This window comes from Oryzias latipes, chromosome 13, assembly GCF_053564925.1.
Source record: "Oryzias latipes strain Hd-rR chromosome 13, Olatipes_Hd-rR_3.1".
NCBI lineage: Eukaryota > Metazoa > Chordata > Actinopteri > Beloniformes > Adrianichthyidae > Oryzias > Oryzias latipes.
This window is the reverse complement of record NC_136249.1, coordinates 1,644,328-1,659,928: the sequence shown is the minus strand read 5'-3', so window position 1 is coordinate 1,659,928 and position 15,601 is coordinate 1,644,328. Positions and strand designations below refer to the sequence as shown.

At 42.0% G+C, this 15,601-nt stretch overlaps 1 protein-coding gene across 8 annotated transcripts in view; it reads right to left on the bottom strand.

Moving 5' to 3' along the window:
- Nucleotides 1–2,768: 2,768 nt before the first annotated feature.
- LOC101169721 (uncharacterized) overlaps nucleotides 2,769–15,601 on the bottom strand; it is a 14,267-nt gene continuing 1,434 nt past the window's right edge. Inside the window, exons 1-6 of one of the 8 annotated variants that reach the window (XM_078929349.1) lie at nucleotides 5,452–5,524; nucleotides 4,985–5,120; nucleotides 4,712–4,912; nucleotides 4,080–4,125; nucleotides 3,852–3,996; nucleotides 2,769–3,720 (exon numbers count right to left, since the gene is read on the bottom strand). In XM_078929349.1, coding sequence (XP_078785475.1) covers nucleotides 3,111–3,720; nucleotides 3,852–3,996; nucleotides 4,080–4,125; nucleotides 4,712–4,882 — 972 coding nt within the window. In that variant the 5' untranslated portion in view covers nucleotides 4,883–4,912; nucleotides 4,985–5,120; nucleotides 5,452–5,524 and the 3' untranslated portion in view covers nucleotides 2,769–3,110. Of the gene's footprint in view, nucleotides 3,721–3,851; nucleotides 3,997–4,079; nucleotides 4,126–4,622; nucleotides 4,916–4,984; nucleotides 5,161–5,451; nucleotides 5,525–15,601 lie in introns of those variants that run through there. The other 7 variants (XM_078929347.1, XM_023961456.2, XM_078929350.1 and 4 more) reach the window with 7 other exon arrangements.

The following is a 15,601-nucleotide window of genomic DNA, read 5'->3' as shown; positions in this document are numbered from 1 at the left end:
AGCTGCACTCTGACCTCACTGACTTGGGGGGCCTTGGTGCTCAACAATCGTCCCCCGTCTGTGCAGCAGGGCAGAGATAGTTCACAGCTCTTTGACAGTGCAAAACCTGAGAAAGAGAGAAAAGAAAAAGTTCTTTGCACAAACTATACAACAGATTTAGCATGACATATAAAAAAAAAGACTCACCGTTCATCTTATCAGGAGTTGCCTTCAATTTTTTTGGTTCACTTTAAAAGTAGATTGTTTTAATGACCTGAAGATGAACATAAAATGGACAGTTTACTCTTCATTCTGTGCTGGCACAATGGAAAATGTGCTCTCTAAGTGTTTCGGGGCCCAAAAAAGCTGGATTTATACCCCTGGAAGCAATCACTGGGGACTTCCACGCTGGCCTCATCCATTACAACACCCGCAGCGCCACTGACACCCACCAGTCAAGGCTGCACGCTCTTGCATTGCATTTGGCCCCCAGACTGGTGAAGGCTCAAACGTGTTCACGCACACAGAGCGGTCCTGAAGCTAGCCCCAAGCCTTAAATGTACAAGAATTAATAACTCCCATCAGCTCGGTGTTACCTGGTGTGGACAGACGAGGACAGCCGTAAACTGCGTTTATTATTCATTGACCTCTTTGTAAGAGTAGATTTTCAGCACGTTACTAATTGGACAGTCATTTATTTGTCAAGTCCAGACACGGCATTTCTAGAAAACAGCAGCATCTCGGTGTGTTTATCAAACACTGTTTTGGATGCTCTAACCAGACGTGTTCTTGTTTTCGTTGCTGTGAGCGATCATCCAAACCATGAGGATTTGGAATGTGGTAAATGTGGGGACATGGCACATTGCAGGCGTGTGTTGGTTTGTCTGTGTGCTGCCGCATGTGGCCTCACAATGAAACGGTGCTGAAGAGTTCTGCCTGAGGGATCCAATATAGAAAAGCTCGGGCCCAGTGCTGAAGTTTGCCCACAGGGCCTCCCTGTTCTCTGCTCACATCATTAATCACAGTTCCCAGTCCCACAGGTGGAAACGTTTGCCTCGTGTGGAGTTGAAGTCCAGTCTGGAGCAGAACTGACTGCATTGATCCAGGTATTTCCCTCAGGGATCTCAACGATCAATGAGGACTTCTCTGCTCATATCTTTGTTTGTTAATATGTTTAAGTCTCAGTGCAGACAGCAGGACTCTAATAAAGCTACTTGTGACCTCTTATGGCTTTAATCTGTTTTTGTTATATAACTGTTACCTTCTGGCCTCATTTTGAAATAGCTCTGTTGTTCAGCATCGGATTAGCCAAACCCCCACCCTTGAATTTCCAAAGGGTTGCAGTTCCTATAGTGATCCCTGTAGGTGGGTAAAAAAGCAGATTGTTTTTGTACAAAACCTTTTTACATGTTGTTGTTAAAAACCCACTCCAATGAAAATTGTGTTCTTTGTTGTTTTTTTAACACATTTCTTGGCATTTTTTCCCCTCGTGTAACCGGGACAGCCTTTATCTTATTTTATAATAGCACAAAATCTGTTGTTACCATCCCTGAGAGATCTCTAACAAACTGCTGCATTACACTCCAAGTCATGGCCCTTTCTTCCTTCTTCTTCTTTTGCCCCCCCTATATATTCCAAAGGCTACTGTTCCCCACCCCTTTGGTATGACCTCCTGTCAGAGAGGTGGGTACCGTCATCCTAAAATAATTCTATCCCAATCCATCCTATTGTTTATTGCCCTTTTTGGGTGTTAATTTTTAGTAGTATAGCTACAGCAATATTTGTTTCTAACTTGTGATGTGATGATTAAAAGGGATCGATGTCTTAGGAGAGTTATTTTGGGGATTCACTGTTAAAGTTTAAATTTTGGTGTGTTTTGGTTGTATAGGAGCTGGAGTGGGCGGGATCACAGTGTATTGTTTTCTGTTTGTTTGTTACCAGACTAAAGGGAGGCTTCTCTCCAGGAGGTAACACTGTGTCACACCATAATATTAACCAGCACAACGCAGAAAGCGAGCGGTTACACTCGCATCATCATCATTTTGTTTGTTTCAGTCTTTTAGTTGATAGAATTGTTAGACACTATTTCTGTGTTTTTATGAAAGGACGCCCGCATGCACAGACACGTGCAGCAGCTTAACCTCAGCTCTGACTCCACCTCCTGGGAACATGAAGCCGCAGACATGCAGCTGTGAGGAGAGGCTGAACTCCTGCATGTGTGCGTCCAAAACAGGACAACTGATTGTGAATATTCAGTGTTCAGATGGAATGCAACCATTGTCTGTCTGCTCCTTGCTTGCAAGTAAAACTTGGCTCCAAAGAGAGATGCACACTGAATGTCCAACTTTTTATTGGGTTAATTGTTATCTCTTGACACTTTTTACTGAATCATTTTAATAAATGCTTTAATCTGGTGTGTGTGTGTGATCTGATGGACCAATAGACTACCACGTAATTTCCCCCTGGATCAGCAAAGCATTTATCTAGAACTCAAATTTCTGCGTTACTAGATGCATTTTTTGGATTTGCAGGTGAATAAAAAAACAAAGAAATGTTCTTTGCTTCTATGACTTTGCCCCTCCAAACCAGCCATCTCCAAATGTTGTTGAGGTGGTAAACTTCAGTCGAGATTTCCCATCTGCTCCTATTTTCTCTGTTCAGAGCTCTGTGGGTGCCGGTCAGTGTTAACGTGTCTGGGTTTAACAACCTGATCGTTTGGCTGCAGCGTGGCACAGTCCGCTGTCCGTGTCGCACTCGGAGGCCCAGATGAGAAGAACTTCACAAAGCAGTAGAGTATAAACATACAGATGTTTATTGAGCTGTGTTCATCATTACACAGAGATGTCAATGCCTGCAGTAATTCACACACAATTCAAGCACAAAATGTTAGCAGTTGTGAGGAACGAAGCATGTGAATGCGGGACACGTGCGCATCTCTGTGCGTGCGCTTGCTTGGGCTCGTGCCTTTGAAGTATGTTATTGTGTGCAAGAGGGAAAGTCCTGCCGTGTGGTCGTCAGGGAGGCACGAGCTTACTTTGGGCCTGCTTGTGAGCGAAGAAAGAATGGAAATTAAGGTGGACTGTGTCAAGGACAGGCAGTAAGGCAGGGTTAGTCTAAGGAACAGGGAGGATCTAGTTCTTGTTCTTGTTGAAGGTTGCTGAGATGGCCCCAAAGATCTCTCCAAACTTTAGCTTGATTTCCTCAGAAAGAGGTGTGATCTTTGCCTTCAAGTTTTCAATATCTTCAGCTGTGATGGACTGTGCCTGGCTGTAAAAGTTCTTCATCTGCTCTTTGTATTCCTCAACATATGGAACAGCCAACTGCCTCAGCTGCTCCAGACGCTCAACAAGCTTAGCGCGCACAGACTCCACAATGGGCATCAGGGCGGCCTTGGTCTCCTCCACATTGGCGGCCATCTTCTGACGCAGCTCTGCCACCACGGGCTCCATCTTGACTCTCAGAGCTTCCATTTCGGCGGTGTGCCTGGCTTGGTACTCTTTGACGATGGGCTCCAACTGGACTCGGTACTCCTCCATGTGCTTTTCAAGGACCTCTCTCAGCTTCTCACGTTTGGGTGCAAGATCAGCTCTCAGGGCCTCGATGTCTTGTGAGATGGAGTTACGGAATTCGGCGGTGGCATCAGAAATGGTGGTGACAACGCTGTCAGTCATGGGGGAGACCTGGGCCTGCAGGGCCTTGATGTTGGTGTGCAGGTCCTCCACACGCTGAGTCAGAGTGGTCCTGGAGGAGGTCAAACAATGGGAGGAAGCACATCCACTTCAGCTAAGTTATCACATACAAGTTCAATCAACTGACCACCTATGTCCAGCTCCAGTGAGTGGGTTGGAGTGGAAACGTGGAGTTAGGCTTACTTGAGCTCCTGGTATGGAGTGTCATCCAGCTGATCCAGGGCTTTGATCAAACCCTGCTTCACCTGAGTCATGTAGACATCTGCAGCGGACCGGATCTGGGCCAGCTGAGAGGGGGCATCAGCCTGCAGGGAAGCGGCCTGGGAGCCTGGAAGGAAATTTAAAAGGGTCAAAATGCCGAATTCCTCTTTTTCCCCCTTCCTCATTGCATTTTGAATAAACACAACTCACCGACGACCAGCAAAAGAGCAAGGGCCAAGAATTTCATGGTGGTGGTCTGGAAGGACGCAAAAACAAAAACGTGTTAGCCATGTAACATTTTCAGCTCAAAAACATGTTAAAAAGTAAAAAAGAAAATGTTTTTTTTTTTAAATTAAAGCTCAAATGTCCCCAAACAGCTGAAATGAAGAGTCTGAAAAGTTAACATTTTCCATGCTAAAGTACTGAAAAAAGTTTGCTCATAATATATACATTTTTACTGGAAGAATCTGGAATGGGGCAGGGTTAGTGGAAACAGATTAGCGAAAAAGGATCGGCAATGGTTCCCAATCCTGTTTCAGGCTTTAAAGCGCTGTGCAGCACCAGAAATTCATGAAGATACAGCAAGTCTTTGAGGCAGAAACATTTTAAAATGTAAACGACAACTGTAATGTTGCCTTTGGCTGTAATTTCCCTGAGTTCTAATAAATCTCAGACGTTTCTTTTAATCTAAATGTTACCATAAAGTGTCTTTTTCTTTCAAAATAAAATAAATCTCAACTATTCAAGCATTACTTTGCAACTCTGGCAACCTGAACATTGACTCCTGTAGTTGAAATTGTTCTCCCAGCCTGGAAGGTGCAGTTTGAAGCAGCTTGTCTTACCTGGTGGAGTTGGTGGTGAGACTGAGCAACCCCAGCAGGGGCAGACTTTTTATAGGGCCGGTGGAGGCTTGAGTCCATGTGCAGAAGGGTAGGAGGAGCGGAGCTGCGAGGGCTGCATGTCCATGTGGAGCTGGACCTCACCCCTCCAGCCGTCTCCCTCAGCGGGGACATCGGGGGGGGGGGGGGGGGTTCAATGGTCGCCTGCTGAGGAGATCAGTCATCAAACACGTCAAAGCACTTATCCGCAGATGTGCAGCATACTCTGTACATTACCAGGGTCAAACATTGACAGTGTTTTGCATTCAGTCCTCTGCTGAGAAGGCTTGAAAAGGCCTGAGCGACTCTTTTGTCTTCTTGGTTTCAATGGAGATGATTCTCATCGGTCATGGAGCCAGCAGGAAAATGAAGACTTGCATGGTGATGAAAATGAGAAAAGTTGTGTTTGAGAGCTGAAGTGATGGACAGACAATGTGTTCATGTTTAAAACAATGGGTTTCCTTATGATACAAAAAAACAATGGAAATGCAATATGTTTTAGTCCAGAAAAGGTTGTTTTTGCCTCAGTTGAAGTATTTTGTCAATTTTTTTGTTTACAAAAGAGCCACGTTTTCCTTTTTTTTCTCTTTTTTTGTGCTGCTGTCACCCTTCCAAAGATCTGTAGAGACAAACAAGCCGGCAGCAAACAGAACAACCTGATGCAATCAGCTATCTGAACGCGTTAGCACTAAACAGAAAGTCACCTCATGGTGGAGGACAAACACTCGCCCACACGCTCTCATGGGCAACGTTGTGCAATGGAACGCAGCCTTTTACAAAGTGTCAAACAGGTCTTGTTGGTGGATACATGAATTAATCACAGATGTGTGTGCTTTTTCCATGACTGATAGGTCAAAGGCTGGTGTGTGCTGTCCTGTTGTCTGTTGCCCAATCACTGCTGGACTTTGGCGCCACGGCTTCATGTGATTAGAAGACCTGCACTGATCACAGATCCGATCTCCACTCTTACCTTTGACTGTCTGTGTTGCACATTAAACGAGTTCAGTGGTTCTCAATGTTCTTCATTGTTGAAGCTTGTTTTAGCCAAGTAATTCCTAACTGGAAGCCAGGCAGCAGAATTTGTGTGGCTATGTTATTCTGAGGTAATTTATAGAACTTGAATGAAAAGTGAGCATCAGGACAACATAAATCAAACTGAAAATGTTAAAGGAAAAAAAGGGCAGCTTAAAAAATCCATAAAACTCCTCAATTAACAATGTTAGTGCAACACATGATCATGAAGACTCATCCTGCAGATGACGTTTTTAAAAACAGAATGGGATTCTTGTTTCCATTTGTAAACATAGAACAGAAATAATTACATTTTAACCAACATTGGTGAGAATTTTATATTTGAAGACCAGCAATAAAGAAATCTCCATCAGAAAAAAAACAACTTTTTTATCAGCATTAAATCTAGGCTCACGTCAAAAGTCACATATTATGCACTATTTAATGCTCACTTTAAACTGTCAATCGAGTGAACAGAAAAATAAAACAAATATGACCGGTTCTATGCGATTAACTCTTGACTACACAGGTTAGCACTGGAAGCTCCTACTACGCTCAGTTGCAACATGTCCACTGCGTACATTATGCAATGCAATACATGTAGGTCATCAAGTTAATCAGGTTTTTTTTAATCAAAATGACTCTTTCAAACACCATTATTGAAGAGGAAAATGTGGATTTGAACTCACTGCTTCAGAAAAACCAGACGTAATACAAATGAGACACAAACTACAGTTAATCCTTAAAGCATTTGGTGTTTGACTTGAATGAGGTTTAGACATTTGAATTCATCTAGGATTTTCTTTGAATTTTACGAAATAAAAAAGACTGTTGTTAACCCCTACATTTATTTCCAGCTATGAAAAAATGATAACTTATGTTTTTGCTGTCAAGTAGAAGCTAAATTAATGTAGCTTTGGAGCTAAAGTGGCATCCAGAGGTGAAATATTGCATGCACAGATTTCCCAAATTTATTGTACATAAACTTTTAAAGCTTCGTATGTTGTTAGTTTATTCATACTCATCTAAAAGCTACACACTAGCTCCCTATAATGTATCCATTCAAGTGACCTGAGTCTGTCACATTCACACTAGCTCAAAGGAAGCAAATGATACAAATGTAAAAAAGGGATTGCTGGTTGAGTCAAATCATTGGAAACATCAAGAAACGTCTGCAGAAGGTGCCGTCTTTCAAGTGAGAGGACTTTTTTTCTTTCAGTCTGGAGAGTTTTTCCTTGTGCATAAATATTTTCATTAGTATATAAGAAAATTGTAAGTACTCCCCCTCCACCTACCTCCACCCCCAACAAAAAAAAAGGCCAATGAGCAGCTTCCCTAAAACATTCATTTAATCGAACAGCTGTCTGCTGGTAAAGCAACCAGTTTAAAAGTTTCCAATCTGTGGTTTGGGACTGAAATGAAAACGTAACTGATCCAGTGAATAATCCTCAATCCCAGATTCTCAATCCAGCCATCGACAATAGTTAAAGATAGATTGAATTTTAGCATATTGCATCGTTGGACGTGGCTTTTGCCCCGACGGAAGAGATAAGGCTGTTTGACAGAGAACCGCTCAGAGCTGCTGACCAAGAACGAAACAGACGTTGTCAGAGGAAAGATTCTTATCTGGGACGGCGACCTTTGGGACGGCCTGTCTGGCGGTGCATTGATACAGCAGCCACACGGCATCGTGTCCACAGATTACTGCTGTCACCGTGGCTGCTCTTGGTTAAAAAACTGCTGCAAATGTTCTGTCTTGCAGAAGCAAGGAAAAAATGATGATTTTAAACAAACAAACAAACAAACAAACGATAAGGGCTGAAAGGGGGACATGACTGATGAAGGTTTGATGAAGACGCTGAAATGGTTAAAGAGGCATACATTCAGGCCTTGATCAAGTCAGAAGGATCCAATCCTTTTACAAACAGTCATCAGATACCAAAAGGTAAAGTAAAACACATTTTATTTAGTGATTTAGAACCACAGTTTCTGTACATGTCAAGTAACAGCCTGGAGCTGATAACTATTTAATCAACAATCTACCTCTTAATCAGGCTGAGGTTCAAAGGTCGTGTCACTGTTCCAGCTGCCCTCATGATGGAGCGCTGCTCTCACACTAGCAGGGGAGGTTTTCTCAGCTGCGAGCTGCTTTGTGTCCATCATGCTCATTTCTCTCGGGTCCACACGCTCCACTTTGGACCACTTCACCCCAATCCCAACCACTGTGGCGATGTGGTTTTGCAACGCAACACCTGCAGAGGTCATTTCTGCTTGACTGGAAACATTTTGGGGTGAAGCCCTGCAGGCGGAGAGTCACTGTGGGTTGCACCGCCCTGAGGGCCATGCGGCTTGACAGCAATGGAAGAAAATCCACCCTGAACTCAGATCATCTGAAGAGAGCACAGCTAAAACAACATATAAGACTATGTTTTACATAATCCCAATCCTTCACATGCACATGCAAATGCTCACGTAATCAAAGAGCAATCAGGGCACGACCGGTGATTGTGTGCATTCTCTCCTCTTTTTTATTTTATTTGTTTATTTTGTTTCAGCAATTGTCTTAAATCTAAACAGTGGACTAGTTCTTGCAATTTATAAAAGTGAACACATACACTGCTCCCACCCAATAAGTTAGGGATGTAGTAAACACAGTGTCTGTTTCACTTGACAGGTTTTTGAGATAGGGAGGTAATTGTACTGTGGTGACAGACACACCTCATTTGTGTGTTACACACAGTGGCGTACTGTGTACAGTCTTTTTTCACTTATTGGGGCCAAAACCCAAAAATGATGTTCACTGTGGGATCAGTTAGAACATTGTGTGGCTATACAGCTGGTTCCAACATTCTCATTTTTCAATGATTTTTCTAAATCCTCACTGCAAATGACAGTCAGCATAATTTTCAAGTCACTAATCATTAGAGTTTATATTAAATGTTATTGAACAAACCTCCATACATAACAGTATTTTCTTTTCATGATCATTTGGAATGCAGTGTAATGCTGTGTTCCTGGTATGTGACGCACATTCAGGAGCACGCTAAAAGCGTGTTTTTTAACGCGCCTTTAGCCGTAAGAGTGCATGTACTCAGAGTTGAAAGAGTCTTGGTGTGAAATGTCAAAGCGGTGCAAATCTGGTGAATCTAGTTCCAGGCTTTTTCTTTCACAGCTCCAATCTGATATATGAAAGACTTGGTGTCAAAGAATTCCAGCTGGTAACAAATCGCATTTATTAGTTTTTCCTCCATGACCAATTTTCAAACGGTTGGCGCTTCAAATAATTAAATGGGGTGTCATCAGTACATTGCTACAAAATCTGAGTCCCTGATTGATCAAAGTCTAACCTGGATGGATCTGGTCCATTAGAACGCACGTTCTTTTTTACGTAGAACACAAGAACTGTCTCAGAAACTTTTTTTATTGAGTGAGTGAGTGGATGAGTGAGTGAGGTAGTAAGTGAGGGAGGGGGTGAGGGAGTAAGTGAGGTAGTAAGTGAGGGAGGGGGTGAGGGAGTGTGTGAGGGAGGTAGGGACAGAGGGAGCCAGGGAGTGACTTATTTATTTATTTATTTATTTATTTTAAGCCAGTGTGTCTGTTTATCCATCTCTGTTCTGTCTTTTATTTAGTAAGATCTTATTTATTCATTTGTTTATTTATTTATTTATTACATACTTTATGTCACTTTTATTTATTTATTTTATATTTTTATGTTTATCTTTGGTTTATTTATTTTTTTGTCTATTTCATCTATTTTTATGTATTTTGTCACTTTTTAATTTACTTATTTGAAAGTTTGTCTGTTTAGCTATTTATTCTTTTGAGGTTTTTTTTTCTTATTTTTTTTGTCCCTTTAGTTTATTTAGTTCTGAACACACAGCATGGCTTCTATCAGTCATTACAGCTTTAGTTTTTGTGTGCAAAAGTCCTAACAATCGAGTCCATATCCAGTTTTCTTGCTATAACCTTCTCATGAGCTAAAATAACTACATTTTGTTTTCTTTCATGCAGCACGGTTCAGCAGAGGGGGGTACTGGAGAGAAAGTAGAGAAAGAGCTTTGACACGATGCAGATGATCCAACTTAGTTTTTATCCCGCTGCCTTTTATAAGCACACACTAGCAGGTATGTTTTCCTCGCTATGTGTTAACGTGGCTGCGCCCTAAAACCCACTGTGCCTTTTGTACAGTGGAGGACAAAATTGTTGGTAGCCCTCACTTAAAGAAAGTCTACAATGCTCACTGAAATGACTTGAAACGTTCAAAACTAACAACAAATTAAAATTTATTGAAAATTAAATAATCAAAATCAGCCATTACTTTAGAGTTGTTGATAAACAGAATTATTTAAAAAAAAAAAAACTAATGAAATAGGGCTGGACAAAAATGATGGGACCTCCATAAAAGACTGAGAACTAATTGTCCAGGGGGTCATGATGAACTCAGGTATGTCCTTTCATTGACATCACAGCTGTTTTCAAACCCATAATCAGTCAGTCTGCCTATTTAAAGGGAGACAAATAGTCACGTTGCTGTTTGGTGAAAAGGTGTGAACCACACTGAAGATGGACAACAGAAAGCCAAGGAGAGAATTGTCCCAGGACATTAGAAACAAAATGATAGACAAACATGGTAAAGGTAAAGGCTATAAAACCATCTCTAAGCAGCTTGACGTTCCTGTGACCAAAGTGGCACATATTATTCAGAGGTTTAAGACCCACGGGACAGTAGCCAACCTCCCTGGACAATGGAAAAGGAAAACTGATGACAAATGGAGGAGACGGATAGTTGGAACTGTATCCAAAGAGCCCAGAACAACCTCCAAAGACATTAAAGGTGAACTCCTAGATCAAGGTACATCAGTGTCAGATCGCACTATTCATGGTTGTTTGAGCCAGAGTGGACTTCATGGGAGACGACCAAGGAGGACACCACTGTTGAAAGGAAATCATCAAAAAGCCAGACTGGAATTTGCAAAAATGCATGTTGACAAGCCACAAAGCTTCTGGGAAAATGTCCTTTGGACAGAGGAGACAAAACTGGAGCTTTTTGGTAAGGCACATCAACTCTATGTTGGTAGACTCAAAAATGAAGCATTCAACCAAAAGAACACTGTACCTACTGTGAAACATGGAGGAGGCTCAGTTCTGTTTTGGGGCTGCTTTGCTGCATCTGCCACAGGGTGTCTGGAAGTTGTGAAGGTCAAATGAAATCTCCAGATGATCAAGGCATTCTGGGTAGAAATGTGCTGCCTAGTGTCAGAAAGCTTGGTCTCAGTCTCAGGTCATGGGTCTTCCAACAGGACAACCATCCAAAACACTCAGCCAGAAAACCCCAAGAATGGCTGAGAGAAAAGCGTTGGACTATTCTGAAGAGGCCTTCTATGAGCCCAGATCTGAATCCCATTGAACATCAGTGGAAGGAGCTGAAACATGCCATTTGGAGAAGACAGCCGTCAATCATTGTTGTCCAGGCCTATTTCATTAGTTTGTTTTTTTAAATAATTCTGTTAATGAACAACTCTAAAGTAATGGCTGATTTTGATTATTTAATTTTCAATAAATTTTAATTTATTGTTGCTTTTGAACTTTTCAAGTCATTTCAGTGAGCATTGTGGACTTTCTTTCTTTAACTGAGGGGTACCAACAATTTTGTCCTCCACTGTAGGTGTCAAATACCAAAAATTATCTATAACTGAGAAGGCACCCTATAACCCATATATACGACCATAATGGTCGTGAAAATACGGTACATACGGTGGAGCTGAGGAAAGGCATTCTCACACCCATGTAGATATTTGCATAAAGTGGCGAGGTCTACAAATCCACATTGCTGTCAGCATCAGTCTTTTCGAACTCCATCATTATTTTTGTGACACGAATCTTGTTGGAAAGTTTGTCACCGTCACTTCCTGTCATTCTCTGCAGAGGACAACATCCAGAAAAGAGGGAGATTGAGGATGAAGACAATGAACTGCTCTTATGAGGTCAATATTGCTTTAGGAGAACATTGTCTCCATCTCTCTAATGGCTTTGTCCAAAATGCTGAGAAGAGCTCTCTTCAGGAGGAGTCTTCTGCACGGCCCACAGTGGACATAACAGTGAGCACTGAGCTCATTGTTCTCTTTCTTTTAGCAGCTGGTGCAGACATGCTGGCTAATGTCTCACTCTCTTCATCCCTCATCTGCTCTAGAGCCTGCAGAGATGCACGGACTATTTCTGAAGCACAGCACAGGTCAACAGAATGAGCCTGCAGCAGGGCATTCGCAGACCTCAAGGAACCCAGAACTTTTAGAAGAAACGTTCCTGTTTAAAGAAATGATGCCTCCTTAACATCATCAGTAATCATCCATCATCAGTATCCCTGATGCCTCTGTGCAGATGTCTCCAGCAGAAGCTCTGTCCTCTGTGACCTCTGTGACCTCTGACAGGATACTCATAACAGCCTCCTGATTCTCCACAAGGCACCTGGTCACATGACAGAAGCTCCATCATAGACTGATGCATAATGCTTTGCTGATTATTCCAGCCATGGTCTTCCGCGATACCAGCCTGGGCTGAATGAGCGTTCGTTCTTATGGGGAAAAGCAGAGCTGTGGGCTGTGACGGTGCTAAAGTGTTCATGCCTAAATCTGCATCATCTGCAGCGGCCACCGCAGGGCTGGAAGCCACTGGGACCGGCTGTGCTTGGGACACTAGACAAGCTAGGTGTACTGGGCTGAGCATGGGGATTCACCGCCCGACGAGTCTGTCTCTGCTGCCGTCGCTGCTGCCCCAACACCGGCAGCTTTGCTGCTACTGCTAGCAATAGCTTTAGCAACCAGAAACCTGCACATAGTAAACTCTTTTGTCAGTTTAGGCCAAACCAGAACAAAGAAAGCGATAGATAGAGGAAAAGAATGAGTTGAAATAACAAGTGATCAAATCATTTCAGCAACGAACAGCAGACGAAAACTCAGAACGGCGGCTGAGTTCTGCTGGGACTGCGAGGGACTGAGTGAGGAGCGGGAGTGAAGCGAAAGGCCACGCCCTCGCTTGCATCCACCAATCAGCACCAGCAGCTACTTTGAGTGAGAGCCAGAGAGAAGAGGGCGCTCTGGTCTTCTTTAAATATTTTTGACATTTGGATCGTTTGCATGGCATCACGTTTGGGGGGGCATTGCCCCTCCTTGCCCTTACCTGGATCCAGGCCCGCACAAAAACGAGACATGAACACAGATATTTTTGATAATCGTGAGATGACATTCAGCGAGGTCCTTGCCCAATGCTGTGTTACACTAGTGTTGTGTGTTTTGTCGTCCAGCGCGTAGGCGTTGATCGTGGAGGTTTCAAGGCCTGTTTGTAATTTGGAAACATTTCCCAAGAAGCAGAGGCCATTCACCCTGATAGGGAGGCAAACCACCCACAATAAAATCACTCATTCATGTAAATAGATGAGGACAAGTTTCCAAAATCTGTAATGTCATTTGGAAATTGCATTCATGTAAATAAGAAGGTGAACCTGCTTTTATTTTGCCATGAAACTAGTAATGACAATTACCAGACTTTAAACGATTAAATCTCTACATGAACAATAATCAATATTAGTTGGGCAGAAACAGGAGCAAACGCTGTGGTAATGTGTAAAGAGTCAAAGTATGCAGTCACTGATTTTTTCTGAATTTAAACTATGTTTTTGTCTTGAAAAACTGTTGTGTCGCTTAAATTTTTCCTGTTGGAAATTGATATTTGAGTTTGTGTTTGTTTTTCTTTCTTTCCTCACAGTCTGCTACGTCTTTTCTTCCATTTGTTTAACATTTAGCTTTAGAAATTGAGTATAGGGAGGACAAAGGACCTGAAGGTGAAGAGGTCAAAGTGAAACATCACCCCATGATGTTTCAGCAGAGATCCAATAAAACGTTGAAGGTTTAGCACTTCAGATTTATCCATTGAAGCACAGAAAGATCAAAGATAATTTTGGGCTTCAGAATCATCTTGGCGCCAAATCAACAGGTTGACCATGAACTCTTCCGTCCCGCTGTCGGGTGATGATATAACAGGACAATGATCCTGAGCACAGCAGCTAGTCCTCTGCTGAAAAGAGTCAGGAATTGGACTCAAAGTCCACATCTCAACCTGATTCTTATGACTTAAGAGATCTGTGCTCAGATGTCTGCACGCCTCTATGAACTAAAGAACCTTTGCAAAAGACGAAAAGTCTTGGTTTATAATGTCTTGCATTAAACTGCTACTTCAGGTTATTGGTAATCAAGCTAAATCTATACGTCACTAAATAATAAAGTTATGCAAACAGGCAACAGCTGCAAGGCAAAGTGGTTTCATATTGTGATCATCCATTAATGTCAAGTTTTATCTCACTAACTCCAACTGGGACCAGATAACGAGGAATTGATCAGGCACTGGGTGAGGTTCAAAGGTCACATCACTTTTCCAGCAGCCTCCATGTGACATTTGTAAAAAAGCTGAAAAAAAACCCTGCTTGTCATTGGGTTCATAATTTTAGGAGTCCTCTTCTGCCCCCTCTTGTGGTTAAAGTCGGAAAAAGCTAGAGTTACAGAGACCATTTACTGGAAAATTGGAGTTACATACATTATGAAGAAATCCACAATCTTTAAACCTGAACAAATTTACCATTTGGCAACAGGAACTGATGCAAGTGTGAGCAAAGAGGAGGGGCCCCTAAACACACTTCTCCAGGAAGAACAAAATTAAAACTAAATCATTGAAACCCTTTTTCCTTTCCAGATTCAGAAATGCTGTTTCACTTGTCAGGGTTGTTGAGGCTGCTTTTACATTGTTGTTGCTGTGGAACATTTAGGAAACTGTTGATCTTTGGGGGAAAAAAGGGAAAGAAAGTGACACTGTGGATCAGAACTGCTTGTCCCTGAAAGATTTATGACAAAAAAGAGTGAAAAAAATCAACGTTAGTTGTTAGAATAAAACTATTTAAAAACATAAAACTTTACTGTCAGCTGTTAGGTTTCATGTGTTTCAGCTCTAGGAACCGCATCCTGGAATTTTCTTAAAATTTGAGATATTCATAGTTATTTTTATGAATCTTTTATAAGGTTTGTGTATAGAAAAACCAAAAAAGTAAAGAAATCTTAAAATACAGAGGCCTCCTGCAAATTCAAAAACAAGAGTTGTTGCAAAGGTGATTTCTGCAATAAAATAAGAAATAAAGAAATTAAAAGAAAGCAAACTTGGAGTTTTTTCATAATAAAGTTGTCACACATGGGACACAAAAAACTGTCCCATGCGTGATAAAACTAGTGAGATAAACTTGACATTATTTAGAAAATTGCAGTAGCCCTAACCCTTTCATGAGCATAAGGGGAATGTATGCTGTGCTGCATATAAAGATAGCTAATGGTAAAAGAATTGATGTAAAAGATGATTTCACCCAGCAGAGAGCCCTATGGTACACCACAACTGATTTTCCTTTTTGACAAAGGCTTATTATCGCAGAATCAAGTTGATATATTTCAGAAAAATATGAATTTAAATAACTGAATGCAATTCCTGTAATACTTTTATACTTTTGTTTGTCTGATCTTCTTCTTTTGCTTTCGGCCTTTCCCTTCAGGGGTCATCACAGCCATTCAGCTTCCTCCATCTAACCCTGTCTTCTGCATGCTCTCCTCTAACAGCAGCTACCTTCATGTCTTCCTTCCCTGCATCCAGAAACCTCCTCTTTGGTCTTCTTCTTACATGGCAGCTCCAGACTCAGCATCCTTCCACCAATAGATTCACTGTCTCTCCTCTGGACATGTCAGAACCGTCTCAGTCTGTCATCTCCAAAACCTCTAACGTGTGGTCCTCATTCCTGATCCACCTGGTCTCTCC